This window comes from Schistocerca piceifrons, chromosome 8 (genome assembly GCF_021461385.2).
Source record: "Schistocerca piceifrons isolate TAMUIC-IGC-003096 chromosome 8, iqSchPice1.1, whole genome shotgun sequence".
Taxonomy (NCBI): domain Eukaryota; kingdom Metazoa; phylum Arthropoda; class Insecta; order Orthoptera; family Acrididae; genus Schistocerca; species Schistocerca piceifrons.
In genome coordinates this window covers 15865192-15886920 of record NC_060145.1, presented here as the reverse complement: position 1 = coordinate 15886920, position 21729 = coordinate 15865192, and the positions used below count along the sequence as shown (strand labels likewise).

Here is a 21729-nt window from a genome sequence, read left to right as displayed (position 1 = left end):
ACCACGGCGGACAGAGCCATCACTCCGACGTCATCTCAGACGCCGTCGCAATCTGTTCCACCGCGCGACCGTGGCGCGGGGCGCGGACGGCGGAGGGAGCGCGCCGCGGGCGGAGGGTATTTAAATCGGCCGCCGCCGCGACCGAACCCAGTTCCCTCTGAGCAGCCATAGCGTACGGATCTCCGTGCCGGCACGTTCACAGGAGCTCAGTCCGTCAGTTCACCTGATGATGGCGACATGTATGATCGCCGAAATATTGTGCCCGTTGGACACTATAGACCGGCAGCACACCCGTGGATATTTTGACTATCAAATACGCCGGGAGAAACTCATGAATCACAATAAACATGTAGTTTTCCATTAGTTGTGGTAACATCAAGATGCTCTGCTGAAATAGCTTTCCTCTTCCGCAGGACATACAGAAGTTTTTGGACGAGGCCACAGACGGGGCGATATACTTCAGTATGGGCTCTAACGTGCAAAGTGCTCACTGGCCAGAGGAGAAGAGGTCCGCCTTCGTGAAGGTGTTTTCGCGGCTGAAGCAGCGAGTCCTGTGGAAATGGGAGACGGACTCCCTGCCCGGTCAACCGCCCAACGTGAAGACGGGCAAGTGGCTGCCGCAGTCCGACATACTGGGTGAGTGCTGCGTCTGCGTCACACCGTCTCTAAGAACCACTCTGCTCAGTCATGTTAGGTACACAAACGACGTCATATAAAAAGTGTGAGCATCAGTTAGATCCTTTTTTAAAAAAAATAAATGACCTATTTCTTCTTTACACGTTATTCATAGATTTGTCGCGTCCCGGCACAGCCTCACTACACCAGAATGAAGTAAGTGCGAACTGCGTAGCGCAATCGGGACGTTAACGTCAGTGGGTTAGTTATAAATTGCTGTCAGCCTTTATATCGGAGATGAGAGGGAGAGAATCTCCTTGGTTCGAAGCAAATAAGTTTCCTGAAAATAGGTTACAGAATTACAATAGGCAGAAAAGATTGGTTAGTTTCTATCACGTTTATTCTCACATATACTTATGGGAGGTGTTGGACCATAAACTCCTTAGTAAGATTCAGTCTATTTATTCGGACTTGCTACTTCAAAGCTAATTGCCTGTGCATATAATAAACAGGCAGAAAGCAATCACTTGTTCTTGGTTAGCACTGAAATCTCTCTAAGTAATTGAGACAAAGACTGACAGCCTCTGTTCAACACTATTCCAGTTAAACTCTAAAAATCCTACTCGACCTGCAGTTCCTGAGTGTCCACCAGAGTCTATCACCGTGTGCTCGTAGTCGAAGTCTTTATCAGCTGTATCGGCTGCTATGGGCCTACTCGGCCCCGCCGGCGTCTCGCTGAGGAATCTCCAAACTGCCGGCACTGGCTCTGAATCTGCATCTGAATCTCTGTCTCTAGCTATTCCGCTGCCTGGCCTTTTATTTCGTTCCTCATTTACTTGGGTGCACACGAGTTAATTTGTTTCACACGACCCTTTCGTTTCTAATTGATCGGATTGCACAAGAATGCCTACGGTTCCACACGACACTCTCGTTTCTAATTGGTCGGCTTGCGCAAGAATGCCTTCGGTTCCAAAAGACACTTTCGTTTGTAGCTGCACACAACTTAATTTGGTTCCACACGAGTCATTTTCGCACGTGTCTGACACTCTCTCTCGCTGTATTATCGCCCTGGTGTTTGCGTCTTCGATTGCTCATGTTTGATTCGTGCTGCTTCCTCTGGCAGGAAGTCAGGCACTAAGTTATTTGATCAACAAGCCATACTCGGCAGCCTCCGCCGCTTATCTTGTCCCTACGTTCTGGTGGACTATTTCTTAACGTCGGCTGCCTGTCTGTCTATGAAGCCATGACTCTTATTATGGTCACAAAAGCAAGAATAAAAATTAAAATTTTCTACGGTCACAACAGATTTACCGTGTTCACGGCGACTACCGGCACTCCAAACGCCAGTAGGGAGGACGTGCACACAGAAACACATGTCGTGTGTTGTAATCCTCGCCTTCGTGATGTCAGCGACCTCTCGTACCAAACACTCCACGAGACACGGAAAGGGGAAGCCACCACGGTGCATGCTGTTGCCGCTCATCTAAAATTTCGTCTTTTATTTCGAATTAATTAATTACTTGCTGACTTAGTTTGTGTTTGGCAGTTTAAAGGCGACACTTTGTTTCCCGCCATCAAAGTGTAAATTGGTGCATGATTCTTAGAACAAACTGAATTAGCCACGTTATAGCTCGTCTGCAGGAGATATTCCGAAAGCCGCTGTAACTGTCAGAATGAGGTGTCTCTTTACTGTCTGCAAAGGGGCAAAGCAAATAATAGGAGCATTTGGATTCAGCACAGCCGAAAGAGGCGAACCGAACCACCGTCGTTCAAGAAGAAGTTGAGCCGATATTTGGACTGCGACAGTGCGGTGCTCGCAGGTTGTGCTTATAATGGCTAAAGCGTCAGAGCGGCACTCTGCCGAAATCTCCCCAAGAGGAAATTTGTGGTAAGGTGTTATGGAACCAAACTGCGAAGGTTATCGGTGCCTAAGCTTACACACTACTGAATCTAACTTAAACTAACTTACGCTAAGAACGACACACACACCCACGACCGAGGCAGGACTCGAACCTACGACGGGGGGAGCCGCGCGGACCGTGACAAGACGCCGTGAACCGCGCGGCTACACCGCGCGACCCAAAGAGGTTACAGGAGGCCGTGAACACGAAGCGCTGTGCGAAGCTGTGAGCTGCGATTGTCCTCCAAGACAACGCTCCGGCTCATTCTGTTGTGCGGAACGAATTCACACAAATTGGTTCAAATGGCTCTGAGAACTATGGGACTTAACTGCTGAGGTCGTCAGTCCCCTAGAACTTAGAACTACTTAAACCTAACTAACCTAAGGACATGACACACATCCACGCCCGAGGCAGGATTCGAACCTGCGACCGTAGCGGTCGTGCGGTTCCAGACTGTAGCGCCTAGAACCGCTCTGCCACTCTGGCCGGCGAATTCACACATGCTGCTCCTTTCGACTATCAAATCTTGCTTCCCCCCCCCCCTCCCCCCCTCCTCGCCGCCGCTATCATTCTCCAGTCCTGACTTAGCACCCCGCGATGTCTTCCTTTTTCCTCAGATAAAGGAACCACTGCGTTTCAGGCACTATCTGAATGACGGCGAAGCGACGTTCGACGCGGAACACCTCCTGAACAATCGAAATTCAGACTTCTACAGCCAACGTTTCCACCAAGTAACCCATCACTAGGAACATTGCCTCTCGTTCACCGGTAAATACCTGGCGATTATAATTAAACTGTCCCTATTTAACACGTTATAAGACGGAAACTAATTACCGTATGAGGACCAAACTTTGTAGCACTAATGTCAAGGACATGGGGAAGAGACATAATGCAGAATCAATTCAATTTAAACACGTTTATTGTGCTGCTACGGTTGATCACACCATTACATACCGGTATCATTACTGCTACAAAAAGGGCTCAGTATGGCGGCCATCAGTGTGCAGACGAGTCTGAAAGCGGAGGATTGCATTCTGCACAGCAGAACGAAGCATGTCCGTAGGTATGCCTCTTCTGATATGCGGCGCTTCATGTGAGCACATGTGTGGATGTTCCCCTGGTAAACGCTGTTCTTCACGTAGCCCCACAACCAGAAATCACAAGGAGTGAGATCCGGTCTCCCTCCTGTAAGGCGGGGATGACATGCTGGAGCAGCATATCGCAGTAACGCTGGCGAGTCACGCTGCACGTCTTTCGTCCTCGAGCGCCAACTTGTTCAAAGAAGAATGGGCCAATGACGAACGTAGCGGTGAAGCCACACCATACGGTGACACGTTCACCATACAGAGGAACTTCACGTACAGTGGCGGGATGTCAAGATCCCCACACTCGGCAATTCTGTGTGTTCGTCTCACCCGTCAGAGGAAAATGATCTTCAGCTGCCCATAGGATGGTCCAGGACCAGCCCTCGTGAACATCAATACTTGCGAGAAAGTGAAGAGCGAAGTCAACACGTCATTGAGCGCCCTGTGGTGCAAGCTGCTGTACGATATGGATCTTGTACGGATACCATTTGAGAATGGTTCGGAGCACCTTCCGTACAGTGCACCACGGGATGTTCAGCTGTCGTGACACAGCACGCGGACTGTCTGACGATCGCGAATTGCGCGCAGCGTTGTCTGCCATAGCAACAGCGATCTCACCAACCACCTGTGGTTCAATCGGCCTATTCCCGGAGCGACGTCCAGTTCTCCAGTTGATTCGAACTTCACCACGCTCTGCACGGCAGGAGAAGAAAGAGGACCCTTCTGTAATCCTTTCAGCCTGCGATATTCTCGAAGTGCAGCTGGTGCACTACTGTTCTTTTGATAATAGAGCATCACCAATAATGTCCTGCTCCTTTTGTCCAAGTTCCTGTTGACACGACAACCAATGCACTGCGACTGGCCAGGTGTGTCAGACTGTGAATCACGATGACTGATTACAGCACTTGGCGGCCATAGTTGGAACTGGACGGTGGCGCTGTGACGCATGGAAATCATGCACCCCATATTTTGGACATTAATGCTACCACGTTTGGTACCTGTATGCTAATTATTTTTCGTGTTATAACGTGTTAAGTAGGAAAACGTTAATTATAGCCACCCGCTAGATCAGGACTAACAACATCACAAACACTAATATTTGAAGCTCTATTTTCTCTTTTTTTTTCGTCGTGATAACTGAAACTTTAGGTATAGTCCTTGTACTGATCTCTTACCGCTACCCTTAGACACCATTTTCCTGAGTGATTATTTGCTTCTATAATCTGTGGTAGTCGACAGGAAAACTCAACATTATCGCTTTACTATGTACGACTTACGAATCAGGCGTCGGTGGCCTTATCCGAATGGATGTACTCACGGATACAATGGGACGAGAGAGTCCTAGTAGCTATACGACTTTGGATATGGGGAGCCACACGAGTAGGGCAACCTATTTCTGGCCTGTGATCCGGTGCTTTGGTCTCCCCCAACTGAGCTCAACTGTCACGACCTTGGGCCAACGCTGGTCCCAAAATTGTCGGGTCATACGTCCCAAAGGGCAGGTTCAGGCACTTATTTGGAAAGATTTTTCTGTCCTTCGAGCACAGTGGAGCTGGTGCTTCTCGAAATGTGAATGACGTGTGTCGTAAGCGTATCTAATAAGTGTAAGTGACTGTAATGGGTGGGTTTCTGTGTAGTGTGGTACCGTGTTTATGTTGGATGATGATGATGAGAGAAGGGAGTGTAAAACCCAGTGGCAGTAGACAGCTCACTCCTCTCGAAGAGCACCACAAGGGGCCGTTGTGCTTAACGTCCCTATCCGGCAGACGGCATGCCATGAAGTGTGTCACACTGCAGAGAGGTTTGGAGTTTAATCCGGGATGTTGGCCCAAAGTCTTGTGTCAAGGACCCTACGCACCAGACCTCCTTCCATTTGCCGTAAAGGCGAAGGGAAATCAGCCAACAGCACGTGGCAGTCACCAATCCAAACACTGGCCAAGACCAATGTTGGTTAACTTCGGTGAATTGACAAGAACCAGCGTATTCAACGAGTAAAGTACGTTGGCATACGTGATACGCAAGTCTCTCTTCCTTCTTGTTCAATTCAGTACACACCTAGCTGAGAACTATCTACTACGTTGTCGTCATCTTAACGCCAGTACTGGAACTGGTTCAGAAAAAGGCTTAATTTCCGCGGGAGAGCGCTGGAACGGCGTTCCAGCACCTGCCAGGATTTGTTGTAACTCTCTGGAACATGTCGGCACCGGAGATTTAAAATAGTACACACGTCTTAAATCTCGATGTAACTATAATTTGCCGCTGCACCGGCACCACAGATTGTGAAATGGGTAACCAACGTGATGCGATGGGCAGGGCTGTGGGGCGAGACAGTGTGTGTATGTGCGGAGGGGGTAGGGGATGGGAGGGGTTTACAGTGTAACCAAGATAAGTTGACCTGCATCATGTAGTACGTGTGTCAATGAGAAATAAATAACATAAGGAGTGTTGAACATGTTGTGTCGGCTGAAGAGCCAACACCGTGTTACTAGAGGAGGCCGAAATGCACGCGTTTTAGCTCACGCAGGCTGGCGTGAGGAGGGAAGGACTATACTGACGTGAGGTCTGGAACATGACAAGGAATTAGAATTCAGAAAGCCGACGTAGTTAGTTTGATACTTAACTTTAATCCATTAATGATGAACGTCGCTTTTGAAGGTACATGATTCACAATATTGTCTGTTCAGAATAGTAACTGAATATGGCGCCTTGCTAGCTCGTAGCAAATGACGTAGCTGAAGGCTATGCTAAATTGTCGTCTCGGCAAATGAGTGCGTATGTAGACAGTGAACCATCGCTAGCAAAGTCGGCTGTACAACTGGGGCGAGTGCTAGGGAGTCTCTCTAGACTAGACCTGCCGTGTGGCGGCGCTCGGTCTGCAATCACTGATATTGGCGACACGCGGGTCCGACGTATACTAACGGACCGCGGCCGATTTAAAGGCTACCACCTAGCAAGTGTGGTGTCTGGCGGTGACACCACATTACATGAGCATCTGTGAAAGTGCTTTCACGAAATCTTGTAGTTTACCGTTTCGATTATAGAAATAATGTTTTAAATACATGAATTTCAGAACAGTACTGTGTAAAAAAAATTCTCATTGTAAGTTTTAATACAAGTTTCAAACAGTCGAAACTTATGATTTTTATGGTTGCGCGGAAAGGGGGGAGGGGTGGTTGTATGGTTGAAGAGATGCATATGCGTCCCAGCACATAAGATTTTAGAAATTAAGCACTGGTTTAGAACACCTGATTTAGCACTTGGAACGTTATAGCTATCCTTGAGTTGTCAAGGGAAGAAAAATGGAATGTTACATTACTAATGTTGACGATTAGTTGCAGGTGGAGTTATACTCTATTGAAAAAAACATTTCTGACATGAACGACATATGAGTATGTGTTGATTGTGAACAGGAAATTGTGTGTGTTAACTGTGTATAGGAAATGTGGTGTTAAAAGTAACAAACATGTGGAATATTGTCGAATAAAGTCTTTCATCAACGGTTGGTGGGCTAATTTTAGCACCAGCAGAGTGAAAATCTCATTCTGGAATTAAATATTGATTAATATATTCTAAACACGTAAAACATCTTAATTTCGAATATTGCCCCATGCATTCAGTCCAATAAAAAGAGGAGTGGGTACAAGTGCCTAATCAGAAACGTTTCCACTATTCTTACACAATGGTGCCTGTCCAGACCAGCTGCATAAATTTTGCTATAAGTACACGTGTTAAGTGTAGGTCATTGTGAGTGCTTGCAGAGTTCACAGAGTATCAGCGTTTTCGGCGGCACTGATAAAAGGAATGGACGGAGAGGAAAGCCGTGCTGATACAAACCTAGTGCTCACCAATAACAGTATGGGAGTCGGCGATATGAAGGGCGCTACGCCAAAGAGGAATCACCACCGACTCTGTCAAACATCCTCGATTCACAAACTGTGCGGAGAGTCTAGACTTCAGTTCTAATAACTCTCACACAGTTTGAAGTGGAAATCTGCACCATCACATCCCGTGCCTATGTCAACGCCGAAAATTTGTTCCATCAAGTGGCTGCATCCGACTTGAGTAACACCGTACAAGTGTGCGTTAGGAGCATCGTCTATGGGGGCAGTCGCCTCTTTGAAGAATACTCTTATCTTTATGTGACGTGCACTGTTATTAAGCACGTACAAGATTGCATACGCTGACGATCCAAAATATTGCAATCACCTGATTCATAAAGTGTTGGTCCACTTTTGGAACGCAATACAATAGGAATTCTGTCTCACATGGCTTCGACAAGTACCTGATATATTTCCAGAGATATGAGGCAGTAGATGTAGCATCTCACTTAGGCAATGAATTGGCAACACTTGGTTGCACTAAGATGGATGCAGAGGAAGTGTGGGCGTAGTTTAAGCGGACTGTAAATCGTGATCTGGAGACTTAAGTGTCTAGTGAGTGGATAAAGGATAGAAAGAACAGGAAGCAGAGGCTGTTGCACTCTCGATGTAAAAGGGAACGCATAAATGACGACAAGCGGAGGTTAGGAGACATTCGAGCGCCTGTGAAAAGGTCTGTGCGCGAAGCGTACAACTACTACCACCGCCACACGTTAGAAAAAGATCTGCCAGAGAACCCGAGAAAATTCTGGTCATGTGTAAAATCGGTAAGCGGGCTAAGGCTTCCATTCAGTCCCTTGTTCACCAGACTGCTGTGGCAGTTGAAGACAGCAAAACTATAGCCGAAGTTTGAAATTGCAAGTCCAAGTAACCGTTCACGCAGGAGAATCATACAAACGTACCGTCGTTTGATCATCGAACAGACTCCCGTATGGACGGCATAGCAATAAGCATCCCTGGCCTAGACAAACAACTGGAAGATTTAAAAGTAAATAAATCACCAGGTCCAGATGGAACCCTCGTTCGATTTTACAAAGAGGACTCTACGGCACCGGCCCCTTACGTAGCTTGCATTTATCGTGAATCTCCCGCACAGCACGAAGTTCCAAGCGATTGGAAAAAGACGCAGATGACTCCAGTATGCAGGGTGTAAATGTTAAGGTGACAAACCAGAATAAATCGAAAAATAAGCTTCAAACGAAAAAATCTGTAGAATCCAAAGCTGATTATATTCGAGCGGGACATCAGCTGGTGCTAAAATTAGCCCGCCACCCCAGCCCCCTGGGGGTGGGGCGGGAGGCAACTTTAAAATTTCAAATGGGAACCCCCATTTTTTATTGCAGAATCAGACTGTTCATAAGTAACTACGTACATTTCGTATTAAATATTTGTTTTGATTCTTGGTAGGTGGCGCTGTAATTCAGGAAAATCCATGTTCTCATTTTTGCGTGGAAAATGGTTATTCATAAATAAAAAATACTTATTTACTTCGTAAATTTTGATTCGCTATAACTAAAACTCTCCCTCTCCCCATAGGGTGGGGTTTGAGAGAGAGGAATTAGAGTTTTACAAATGTTGACCCAAACTTATCCGAAACTGCGGAAAAAATTAATATTTGGGTTAACATTTGTAGAACTCTAATTCCTCTCTCTCAAACTCCACCCTGTGGGGAAAGGGAGAGTTTTAGTTGTAGCGAATCAAAATTTACGAAGTAAATAAGTATTTTTTATTTATTCGTTACCATTTTCCACCCAAAAATGAGAACATGCATTTTCTTGAGTTACAGCGCCAACTACCAAGAATCAAAAGAAACATTTAAGACGAAATGTACGTAGTTTTTTATGTAGAATCTGATTCTGAAATAAAAAATGGGGATTCCTATTTGAAATTTTAAAGTTGCCTCCCGCCCCACCCCCAGGAGGCTGGGGTGGCGGGCTAATTTTATCACCAGCAGATGTCCCCCTCGAAAATAATCAGGTTTGGATTCTGCAGAATTTTTCATTTGAAGCTTATTTTTCGAGTTATTCTGGTTTGTCAACTTAAAATTTACACCCTGTATAAAAACGGTAAAAGAACGGACCCGCACAATTACGGACCAATATCCCTAACTTCTGTCTGCTGCAGGATCCTTGAACATATTCTCAGTTCGAATATAATAAATTTTCTTGAGTCTGAGAAGGTTACGTCCATAAATCAGCATGGTTTTAGAAAGCATCGCTCTCGCGAAACTCAGCTTGCCCTTTTCTCACACGATGTACTGAGAACTATGGATGAAGAGCAACAGGCAGGTTCCATATTTCTAGATTTCCAGAAAGCATTTGACACAGTGCCCTATTACAGGCTGTTAACAAAGATACGAGCATATGAAATAAGTTCACAGATATGTGAGTGACTAGAAGACTTCTTAAATAATAGAACTCAGAATGTAGTCCTCGATGGTGAGTGTTCATCAAAGACAAGGGTATCGTCAGGAGTGCCCCAGGGAAGAGTGTTAGGTCCGCTGTTGTCCTCCATATACATAAATGATTTGGGCAGCAATCTGCGGTTGTTTGCTGGTGATGCCGTGGTGTACGGTAAGGTGTCAAAGTTGAGGGACTGTAGGAAGATGCAAGAAGACTTAGAAAAGATTTCCTGTTGGTGCGACGAGTGCCAGCTAGCCCTAAATGTCGAAAAATGTAAGTAGAAAGAACAAACCCGTACTGTATTACTAGTGCCCTGTTTGACACAGTCAAGTGGTTTAAATATCCGAGCGTAACGTTGAAAAGCGATTTGAGGTGGAACTAGCATGTAAGAACTGTGGTAGGGAAGGTGAGTGGTCGACTTCGGTTTCTTGGGAGAATTTCAGGAAAGAGTGGTTCACCTGTGGAGACGACATATAGGACGTTGGTTCGACCTATTCTTGAGTACTGGTCAAGTATTTGGGATCCGTATCAGGTCGAATTGAAGGAAGACATCGAAGCAGTTCAGAGGCGGACTGCTGGATTTGTTACCGGAAGGTTTGAACAACACATAAGTGTTACGGAGATGCTTCAGGAACTCAAATGGGAATCCCTGGAGGGAAAGCGGAGTTTTTTTTGGGGGTAAACACTATTAAGAAAATTTAGAGAACCGGCATTTGAAACTGACCGCCGAACGATTCTGCTCCCGCCAACGTACATCGCGGGTAAGGGCGACGAACATAAGATACGAGAAATTAAGGCCCATTCGGAGGCGTACAGACAGTCATTATTCCCTCGATCTATTTGTGAGTGGAACAGCGGAGGGAATGACTAGGAGTAGAACGGGTTACTCTGCGCCACGAACCGTACGGGACCTTGTGGAATACAGCAGAGTCCCGCTAATCCGGACCCCGGTAATCGGAACGTTCGGTTAATCCGGACATGAAAAATGTTAGTCTAAGTATGGAAAACTGTGCGATAAGCTGCTGCACATACACACTATTTTAATTTACACACTACCGTAAACATTGTCACGGTACGTCACGTATAATTAACTTATACCGCGATAACACTCGTACGGACATCGGCTGTCCCGAAGTACGCACGATATTATATTTTTTAAACACAGCGCGCGACTCACCGCCTTCTAATAAATAGTTTGCGTGAGCGCTGCTATTTAGAAAAGAAAATATGCATATTCTTACGCAAACTGTAATTATTAATATGGGTCTCAGGGGTTACTGGTTATTTATGTTCCAAATTACACAAAGATTAACTGAGATATTGCGTAATGTAATGATTTTTTAATCTTTCTTTTTCATTATTTGCAAGGCAAAACTGGAGAGAATCTCGTCTGCCGTTAGACGGCCAAAATGAAACATACTGAACTCAATCAGTATTCTAAATATTAATAAGCGAAATCTATTTTTACTCTTTTTAACTTTGAAATTAATGAAGGATCAAGATTGAGAAGTCTCTCGCATTTACATTTAATATTATGACATGATATTTTAATTAAATAATACAGTCAGCGTAATGGCCGACTAAATCCTGCTAGGGGAGATGAGCTACCTGTATTGCGAAGTTCTGTAAAAACTTCGTTAATTATAATTAATGGTTGCAATCATGACAGGTGACAACTAAGTCAATAATACACACTTTCTAATGACAATTTCTATTATATTTTTCAAAATACAGATAAAACTTACGTTAATTATCAGACAGCACTACAATGGCGGCCTACCGCTAGACGAAAAAAAACAGGAGAGCTAGTTGAATCAAAGTATTGTCTCTGATCTTCATGGCCTATGTTACAGAGCCATTATACCAAAATGTGTTTTGTTAATTATATCGATATTTGTGTTTTGATAACAATAACTTACGTTCTTTACTATTTGTTATAGATCACGCACACGTACACAGTCTTGAAATAATTTATAATTCACACGTCTCATAACAAAAACTTCCTTTCCCTTTCTCCAAATGTCCATTTATGTGACGTACCGTCACATGTATCAGAAAAACTGGCAAGAAAATATTAGGTTTAAACAATGCATAACAATTATAGAAAAGCTGTTAAACTTACTAAAATACAATGGACATTTTATCCCTACTTTTCAGATGACAAAAGCTCAGTCATTATTTTTGGGCGTAGTGAAGACAGTCTGTTATATGAAGCATAGTTGCGCCATCGTCTCATAAACATCAAATCAGCATGTGTAGTAGTGGGCTGTTGCTCCAAATAACGTAGCGCGAGGTCAAGGTCTTCTGCTGCGTCACTGCGAGGCACCAGCTCTCCTTCGTCGCTTTCAGGCTCATTGTCACTTCCGCCACAGCAGTCCACTTCTTCCTGGTCTTGAGTCACAGCAGCAACTAAATCAGCGTCAGTAAGGTGCTCCACACACGCCCCATCCGCTGCCATCCACTCGTCTACCTCTCCTTACTAGCTTCTTCACATCCAGGGATTGTCTGTATCATTTGTAGTAGATTTTCCTCTTCATTTTCAACTAGGTTGTTCTAAAATTCAAGAGATGTCCGCAGTTTTCTCCACGATTTTCTCAGAGTATTTTCTGAAATATTCTGCCAGCCAATAAACAACGTCCTTCACATTGCTCTTTTTTTGTTTTGTTTTGTCCACTAAAGGAATGCTATCATCTTGGATCAGCATTCTTAAAAATTGTTTTCTGTAAATCAGTTTTAATGTTTGCAGTACGACCTCGTCCATCGGCTGTAGAAGTGGTGTAACACGGCGGCAAAACCTTCACTACAATTTCTCCATCACGTAATGTCTCAGTGCTCGGGCGAGATGGCGCGTTATCAATTAAAGGATTGCACGGGGAGACAAATGATTTTCCTTAGAAAATCGTCGATAAAAGGGAACAAACTGGCCGTGAAACATTCTTTGAACAGCTTACCATCCATCCATGCTTTTTTCTGGTTGTGATAATATACGGGCAGGGACTTCATGTTTCAGTTTTTAAAAGCTCTGGGCCTAGCAGATCTGCCGGTCAGCGTTAAAGGCAGCTTGTGATCACCATCAGCGTTACTGCACGCTAATAAAGTCACACGATCTTTGCACATTTTAAAATTAAGCCCAGCCTCGTCAGCGTTACAAATTTGTTGGGGAGAAGACTTTCCCTCTCTTATCATTTTTTCAAACTCACTTAAGTATTCCCTCGCTGCATCACGGTCAGAGGAAAGCTCCTCTCCAGTGATTGTTAGCTGACGGATTCCATACACGTTTTTTGAATCTGTCCAACCAACTTGTACTCGCGCTAAAACACTCATCACCATTCATTAACTTGTTCAGATAAACAGCCTTCTCCTGAACCAGTGCTCCACTCAAAGGAGTTCCCCTTTCTCTTTCCTGCGTAAACCAAAGGAAAAGAACAATTTTAATAAACATTTCTGGACAGTGATTAAAATTTTTTTTTAATTTTTTGTTTTTAAAATTCAGTCTTAATCACACCACGTATGTTATCAGAACATACTGACCGGTTTCGGTCATATGACCATCATCAGATCCATATGTGATATGACCGAAACCGGTCACCTACGTTCTGATAACATACGTGGTGTGATTAAGACTGAATTTTAAAAACAAAAAAATTTCAAAGGAAAAGAGCTTGATCCACTTTATCGTACTGGGACTTTTCAAACTCTGCCGAATTTCGAGTGTTTTCCCTAAGACGTTGCACAGGGCTGTTCAAACTTCACTCTGTTCTTCTTCCAATCACAAATGGTTGCTTTACCAACACCCAGTTCCGTTGCCAGTTTAGATACATTCTCACCTTTGTCTACCCGCTTCAAAGCATTCAGTATTTCTTTGAGAGTTAACGTTGTATGTTTCCGTTTTCTCATGACGAAAATACGTACACCACTACACCTGAACGAATACAGTACAACTGTTACGCGTGCCAGCGATCGATAACTAACATAACCAAGCGCTTTGCTAGCCAACTGGCAGTGTACTGACCTCAGACACTACAAATGACTCAACAATGCACAACAACAAGGGCAGTGAGTGAGAGTGAGTCATTGTTTTCACGCTTGTTCCCATTTGTTACAATGGTGTACCTAGTTATCTGCTTGGTATACTTCATTCTAGAAACTCGTCACCGTAATTCCGGCTAATGCGAACAAATCGGTAATCCGAACAAGGTCTACTCCCATTTAGTTTGGATTAATCGGACTCTAGCGCATTTATGTAGACATAGATGTCCCCACACAGGGCGTTGTCGTAAATCATGGGATGGTGGTTTGTGGGTGTCGAATTCGTGCTCGGTAGCCTCCCACATCTGTTCCATCAGGTTCAGATCAGGCCAATCTTGCGACAAAGACATCTCTGTCCTGCTCCTCAACCCACTGCAGCACGATTCTGACCTAGTGACATTGACGGTTGATCCACTAAAAGATATCATCGCCATCAGGGATGACATCAAGGATCAAGGGATGCAGGCGGTCAAAAATGGTATCCACGGTGTCCACAGGTCTCAGGGAAAATTGGGGTAAATGTCTGACGTACCTAACACTGACACCCACCAGGCTGCACTCATGGCACAGTAGATGTTACGATTGGCCGTCCACCTGGATGGTGGTGCACCTGTACATCACCACCGAATTGCTGTAAAGAGAAAGGTGATTCATCCAAAGACGCGACACGTTTACGTTGGCCCAAGATCCAATCTCGACAATCCCATGACGTTTGCAGCTGTAATTGACAATTTCGTTGAGTCAACAATGGGACACATGGGAGTTTTCTACTACAGAAACCGATGTTAAAAAAAAAAGGTGTTGTCCAGAACAAATACTCACGACAGTAACATGTGAGTTGTCGATCAGGTTCACCATTTCAGAAATGCTTCTTCCCAGGCTCTGTGCCACAACAATCACCCCTTTTTCAAAGTCAGTTATACAAGTAGGTTTCCCCATTTGCTGCCTGCATCGACATTAGAATAATCCTCAGTTCGTCTCTGCTGCGTTTATGTACTTTCCACACAGCATCCCATGTGCATAAGTCCTCATACAGCATCCAGATTCGCATTGGACAGTGGTATTATTGCTTTTTCTCATCAGATCTTCAATGTCAGAGGTGAGTCAATGCGCCCTACTCTCTTTATCCACCGGTCAGAATAATTAGGGAGGAACGGACAGAAATCCCCTCTTCATAACATAATGTAAACCACTATTAGAAAATTAAACAAAGCTGTAATAGTGAAAAAATGAAAATTATGGACACTATCAGTCACTATTCTATCATATTAGAAATAAACATTTAAGAATGAAACTACTGGTTACAAAATATGTTTAATGTTCTACAAAATTTGGAGGCTGTAACCAATACATGCCTTATTTTCCAGCACACAAGAACGTGCGGGTGTTCATAACACACGGTGGCCTGCTGAGCACCCAGGAGGCCACGGCCAGGGGGGTGCCGCTGGTGGGGATCCCTGTGTTCGGCGACCAGCTGCTCAACATGGCGCAGGCCCAGAGGCAGGGCTACGCCATCACACTCGCCACCAGCAACATCACTGAGGCCTCACTGTCGTGGGCACTTAACGAGGTGCTCAACATCCCCAGGTAACATACCACCTTCAAGGGGACTGACCCTCATTGTAACTGTTTCCTGTTTCCAGTACTGTTGTTATACACTCCTGGAAATGGAAAAAAGAACACATTGACACCGGTGTGTCAGACCCACCATACTTGCTCCGGACACTGCGAGAGGGCTGTACAAGCAATCATCACACGCACGGCACAGCGGACACACCAGGAACCGCGGTGTTGGCCGTCGAATGGCGCTAGCTGCGCAGCATTTGTGCACCGCCGCCGTCAGTGTCAGCCAGTTTGCCGTGGCATACGCAGCTCCATCGCAGTCTTTAACACTGGTAGCATGCCGCGACAGCGTGGACGTGAACCGTATGTGCAGTTGACGGACTTTGAGCGAGGGCGTATAGTGGGCATGCCGGAGGCCGGGTGGACGTACCGCCGAATTGCTCAACACGTGGGGCGTGAGGTCTCCACAGTACATCGATGTTGTCGCCAGTGGTCGGCGGAAGGTGCACGTGCCCGTCGACCTGGGACCGGACCGCAGCGACGCACGGATGCACGCCAAGACCGTAGGATCCTACGCAGTGCCATAGGGGACCGCACCGCCACTTCCCAGGAAATTAGGGACATTGTTGCTCCTGGGGTATCGGCGAGGACCATTCGCAACCGTCTCCATGAAGCTGGGCTACGGTCCCGCACACCGTTAGGCCGTCTTCCGCTCACGCCCCAACATCGTGCAGCCCGCCTCCAGTGGTGTCGCGACAGGCGTGAATGGAGGGACGAATGGAGACGTGTCGTCTTCAGCGATGAGAGTCGCTTCTGCCTTGGTGCCAATGATGGTCGTATGCGTGTTTGGCGCCGTGCAGGTGAGCGCCACAATCAGGACTGCATACGACCGAGGCACACAGGGCCAACACCCGGCATCATGGTGTGGGGAGCGATCTCCTACACTGGCCGTACACCACTGGTGATCGTCGAGGGGACACTGAATAGTGCACGGTACATCCAAACCGTCATCGAACCCATCGTTCTACCATTCCTAGACCGGCAAGGGAACTTGCTGTTCCAACAGGACAATGCACGTCCGCATGTATCCCGTGCCACCCAACGTGCTCTAGAAGGTGTAAGTCAACTACCCTGGCCAGCAAGATCTCCGGATCTGTCCCCCATTGAGCATGTTTGGGACTGGATGAAGCGTCGTCTCACGCGGTCTGCACGTCCAGCACGAACGCTGGTCCAACTGGGGCGCCAGGTGGAAATGGCATGGCAAGCCGTTCCACAGGACTACATCCAGCATCTCTACGATCGTCTCCATGGGAGAATAGCAGCCTGCATTGCTGCGAAAGGTGGATATACACTGTACTAGTGCCGACATTGTGCTTGCTCTGTTGCCTGTGTCTATGTGCCTGTGGTTCTGTCAGTGTGATCATGTGATGTATCTGACCCCAGGAATGTGTCAATAGAGTTTCCCCTTCCTGGGACAATGAATTCACGGTGTTCTTATTTTAATTTCCAGGAGTGTATGTATAAAGCTGTGTATGAGTCCAGAATCCCCTTCCAAACCCCTGGATCGATCTCAGCCAAATTTGGTAGAGAAACAGCAAGTGCCATGAGTATCAGCACTGTGGGGATTATAACCTCCCAGCTCCAATAATCCCAGATACAGGGCAAAAATGTGTTTTTCCAGCCGCTGGCATACAGGCTGCCCTGCATGACAGGTATGTTGTATGGAAACAGTATCGTTCTGCCAAATCAACGTACATGGCAGGGCAGCCATTTGAAGGGCATCTCCAGACTCAGACATGTAGGCTGCCCTGCATGACAGGTCTTGTGTTGGAGTGGTATTGACCCACTTTATCGCATTATCTGCGTGGTCATTTATCTGTCAGAGGCTAATAAATGATTTTAGAGCTCCTGATATGTAGCCTGCTTTGCATGGCAGGTGTGTTGTGTGAGTAGTATGAACCTGCTTTATTGAATTGTATTTCAGGGGCTACTTATGCTGATGAATATGACTAGGGACGGGTTGAGATGGATAGAGGTGTAGATGGGCAGAGTGAAGGGGAGGAAGAAATGGACAGGGAGAGGGGAGGAGAGAGAGATAACCGAGGCAGGTGGAACATGTAAAGCGATGGTGAGCAGGTGGGAAAGGAAGAGGGGAAGGTGGAGATAGAAAGAGAGAGGGGGGAGGAGGATATTGTCAGAGGGAGGGAGTGGAAGATATGTTCAAAGAGAGGGGATGTGGGAAATAGACAAAGAGAGGAGAAAGAGGAGCAGAACATGAAGAGACAGAGAGAGTGGTGAGGAGGAGATAGAAAGATGTGGGTGGGAGGATTAGATGGACAGCACAAGGAGGAAGAGATCGACACAGAGAGGGAGAGGAGGAGGTGTGTTCAGCATATGTATCGAATGTGTAAGCTGGAAGACTCACAAGGAAGAGGCTAGCACAGGATATAAACGAGACTGTTCTGTTTGGTCAAGGAGAAATAGACTGTAGAGTTTCTCATGGTTGCGCCACCATGCAGACACTTCCTCCCTTACAAAAACTAGATGTACATTCGAGGATCCGAAGATGAAGCATATGTGAAGCGGAAATATATCTCCCAGAAGTATCGTAACTCTCCAGGAATGTGTGATAGTGCCGTAGTGGAGTCTCCCCTTTACCACCCACGATGGATATCATGTAAAAAAATGGTTCAAATGGCTCTAAGCACTATGGGACTTAACTTCTGAGGTCATCAGTCCCCCAGAACTTAGAACTACTTACATCTAACTAACATAAGGACATCACACACATCCATGCCCGAGGCAGGATTCGGACCTGCGACCGTATCGGCCGCGCGATTCCAGACTCTAGCGCCTAGAACCGCTCGGCCGGCGATATCACGTAATCCTGAATTCTTATCCAGTATTATCTACACTGAGAAATAACCAGAGATACCTCAAACTGTCATAGACCCAATTTGATTAACGAGAGAGGAAAGTTTGTGTCTTGCTATGTTCGTTTAGTATTTTGTATACTGTAAAGTGGTGGGGTACTGAGGGGAATTGGAGGGGCCAGGTGGGATCTCCTCTACACCTGAATCTCAAACTGCCACCAGTGTGAGCCAGCGTAGGCAGATCGGTGCAATACTTCCATGATCTGGTAACAGCTATCAATAGATGAACAAACTGTATTAGGTAGAGATGTTTAGTCTTATCTTGAGCTGCTTTGCAGAGACTTTTGGGAACAGATGAAGAGCAGAGCAGACTTTAAAAGAACGTCAGTGAAACTGTTAAAAGTGACTGCACAGAGTCATTTACATAAAAATGGCTAGATGCGAACAGGAAACAGAAAACACTAATAACTTTATGTACATGAAATGTATTCGCAATTTGCCAATACTATTATACATGAGCTGTACCATTTACTAGAAACACACGAAAATTTGTACCGGACGCAGATTCGAACCTGGACTTCCTACATATCGTGAGCGGTCACCTCAACCACTTCGGTTACCCAAGCACGCTTCCGATGCAAAACTTTACATGTCGCTGAGTGTCCACGTCCAGCATTCGCAACGTTGCTATGATTCCCGCACAGCAAGAAACAATGTTTTGCTCGCCAATTTTACTTCTGCTTTCGGATGAAATACAGCTGTTGCAGCGTGTATCTTACAGATTATGTGCAGTTCGATGCAAATGTCCTTCAGACATACAAGATAAATGTTAGTTGACGTCATCAAGCCCTTCTGAATGCAGTTATTTTGCGGTTGCCAGAGGACAAAATGTCATGATCATTGCTGACAGAGGGAAGGGAAATGTCTGCATTTGAATCCAGATCGAGAACACAGTTCTGACTTACAAAAATAATCAAGGTAGAATATATAGAGCCAAGACTCCTGCATTACTTAGTTATTTACAGAACTGATGTATGACAAGATCTGTCCACATTTTTGTTGACGTTTATTTATTTAGCGTATGGCATTACACATGAACAGCGACTAACAGTTGTGGATTACATAATTTTACAAAAATATTTTAATTTCGTAATTTATAATTAAAAAAGTCTATAAATTAATGTCTAATTTGTCGATCCATTCAAGGGATTTGTTGACATCTAATGCTTAATAAAGTAATATGGGTGTACCAAAAATTACCTTGTAAAGCATGATCCAGATTGTAGTTCCTTTTGTACGAAATTAGTCACAGAAAAATTCAATGCTATTAGCCATTCACCATGAGCCATTTGGGAAGTCCATTAAAGTAGACTGTAGTGTCACCATATTTTAAAAGTAGGGTAATCACGGTTTACTATCATCTTGAAAGAAAAAAAAGCTGCAAACATTAAGCTTGATGATGGTACGAGTCATTCTCTAGAGACTCAAGTGCGACGCATCATCACTAATGATGGATGGCTTGGCAAATAACTTGGTTGCAGAAGTCTGCATTTCAGCTGTTCAGGAAAAATTCCACTTCGAGAAGCACCTCGTCGTCATTCTAGAAAAGTTTGCCATGCATTGCTTTCTGAATCTGAGGAATGATAAATAAGTTCCTGAGTATGAGGAGAATAAGGGGGAAGGGGGGGATTGAAACAAAATTTTATGGGGGAAGAGAGGAGTATGTTAGGCTGTGCCCTGTGTAGCACGGGCTGAGGTATTGTCATGGAGCGAAAACAGCCCCATGGACAATTCCTTGCTTCATCTTTAAAGAATTCCATAAACTCGTCAAGAGATTTCATAGTACATCGTTGTGATGATTTGTCCTTTACGAGCAAATCTACCAGCACCACACTATGGTAGTCCTGTATGGTGGGTGCTAGCCCACCCGGTTAGCCATGCGGGCTAACGCACTGCTTTCTGGGGGGGAAGGCATGCTGGTCCCCAGCACGAATCCGCCCGGCGGATTAGTGTCGAGATCCGATGTGCCGGCCAGCCTGTGGACGATTTTTAAGGCGGTTTTCCATCTGGTTCGGCGAATGCTGGATGGTTCCCCTTATTCCGCCTCACTTACACCATGTCGGCGACTGCTGCGCAAACACTTTCTCCACGTATGCGTACACCATGATCACTGTACCAAGCAAACATTGGGGTTACACTCGTCTGGTGTGAGACGTTTCCTGTGGGGTCCATTGGGGGCCGAACCGCACAATAACCCTAGGTTCGGTGTGGGGTGGCGGTGGGGTGAGTGGACTACTGTAGCCTGTTGTGGGGTTGTGAACCACTGAGGGCTATGATGGGGACCAAGCCTCTCCGTCGTTTCTACGTCCCCAGTTTCGTACAATACAATACAATACAAAGGTGGGTGCTTCCGTAGCCAGAGGAGCCAAAGTGTTTCAAGGGGCACCATATCAAAGATTTACGCCACGTACAAGGAACCCGGAAAAACAACATCCACTGAGTCATAACGCGGATGAAGGTGGAGTGGGGAAGAAATGGAGGGTATCACTGCTGCCAGCTACATCAAGCCATTACGCAGAACGAGTGGCGATGAGTGAAAGTGTGCACCGGACCGGTATTCGAACCCGGGATCTCAAGCTTACTACGCAGGTGTGTTAACCACTGCGCCATCCAGGACACAATGTTATCACAACTGCACGGACTACCTCGGCCCGCCTCACAGCCGATCCCATCAAGCGCCACCTGTCTGCAGTTTCTGCCCATTTCCTTCACGTTCGCTCTGTGAGATTCCCACAGGACATCGGAGTATTTGTGCGACCGCAATGAAGAAGTTGGATCCATCACCCAGCTGCAGATTCCGCGTTGTGTCTGTCCTTTTGGGCATGTCTGAAAAAACGGACCTCACACACTCATATAAGTGGACGAAAGTGTGTGTCGAGTGATCATGACGGATGGTCATTGAAGAGAATTGCGGTGACAAAAAATAGGACTACAGCTGTTGAAATCACTGCAGCACTCGCGAACCCTGTCAGCACCAAAGCCGGCCACGGTGGTCTCGCGGTTCTAGGCGCGCAGTCCGGAACCGTGCGACTGCTACGGTCGCAGGTTCGAATCCTGAATCGGGCATGGATGTGTGTGATGTCCTTAGGTTAGTTAGGTTTAAGTAGTTCTAAGTTCTAGGGGACTGATGACCACAGATGTTAAGTCCCATAGTGCTCAGAGCCATTTGAACCATTTTGAATCAGCACCAAAACAACAAGGAGTGTGCTCCAGAAGGAGGGACTTGTTGGACAAGCTGGAATTCAAGGACACACATTAGTTATGCAAATGCCCGTAACAGGAAAAAAAATGTGATCTACAGTCATCAAACCTGGATCATGGAG

At 45.8% G+C, this 21729-nt stretch overlaps 1 protein-coding gene across 1 annotated transcript in view; it reads left to right on the top strand.

The window, feature by feature from the left end:
* LOC124711695 (UDP-glycosyltransferase UGT5-like) overlaps positions 1-21729 on the top strand; it is a 114192-nt gene that overhangs the window by 81100 nt on the left and 11363 nt on the right. Inside the window, exons 4-5 of the mRNA XM_047241895.1 lie at positions 414-636; positions 15278-15497. Of these exons, the coding sequence (XP_047097851.1) occupies positions 414-636; positions 15278-15497 (443 nt within the window). The remainder of the gene's footprint in view (positions 1-413; positions 637-15277; positions 15498-21729) is intronic.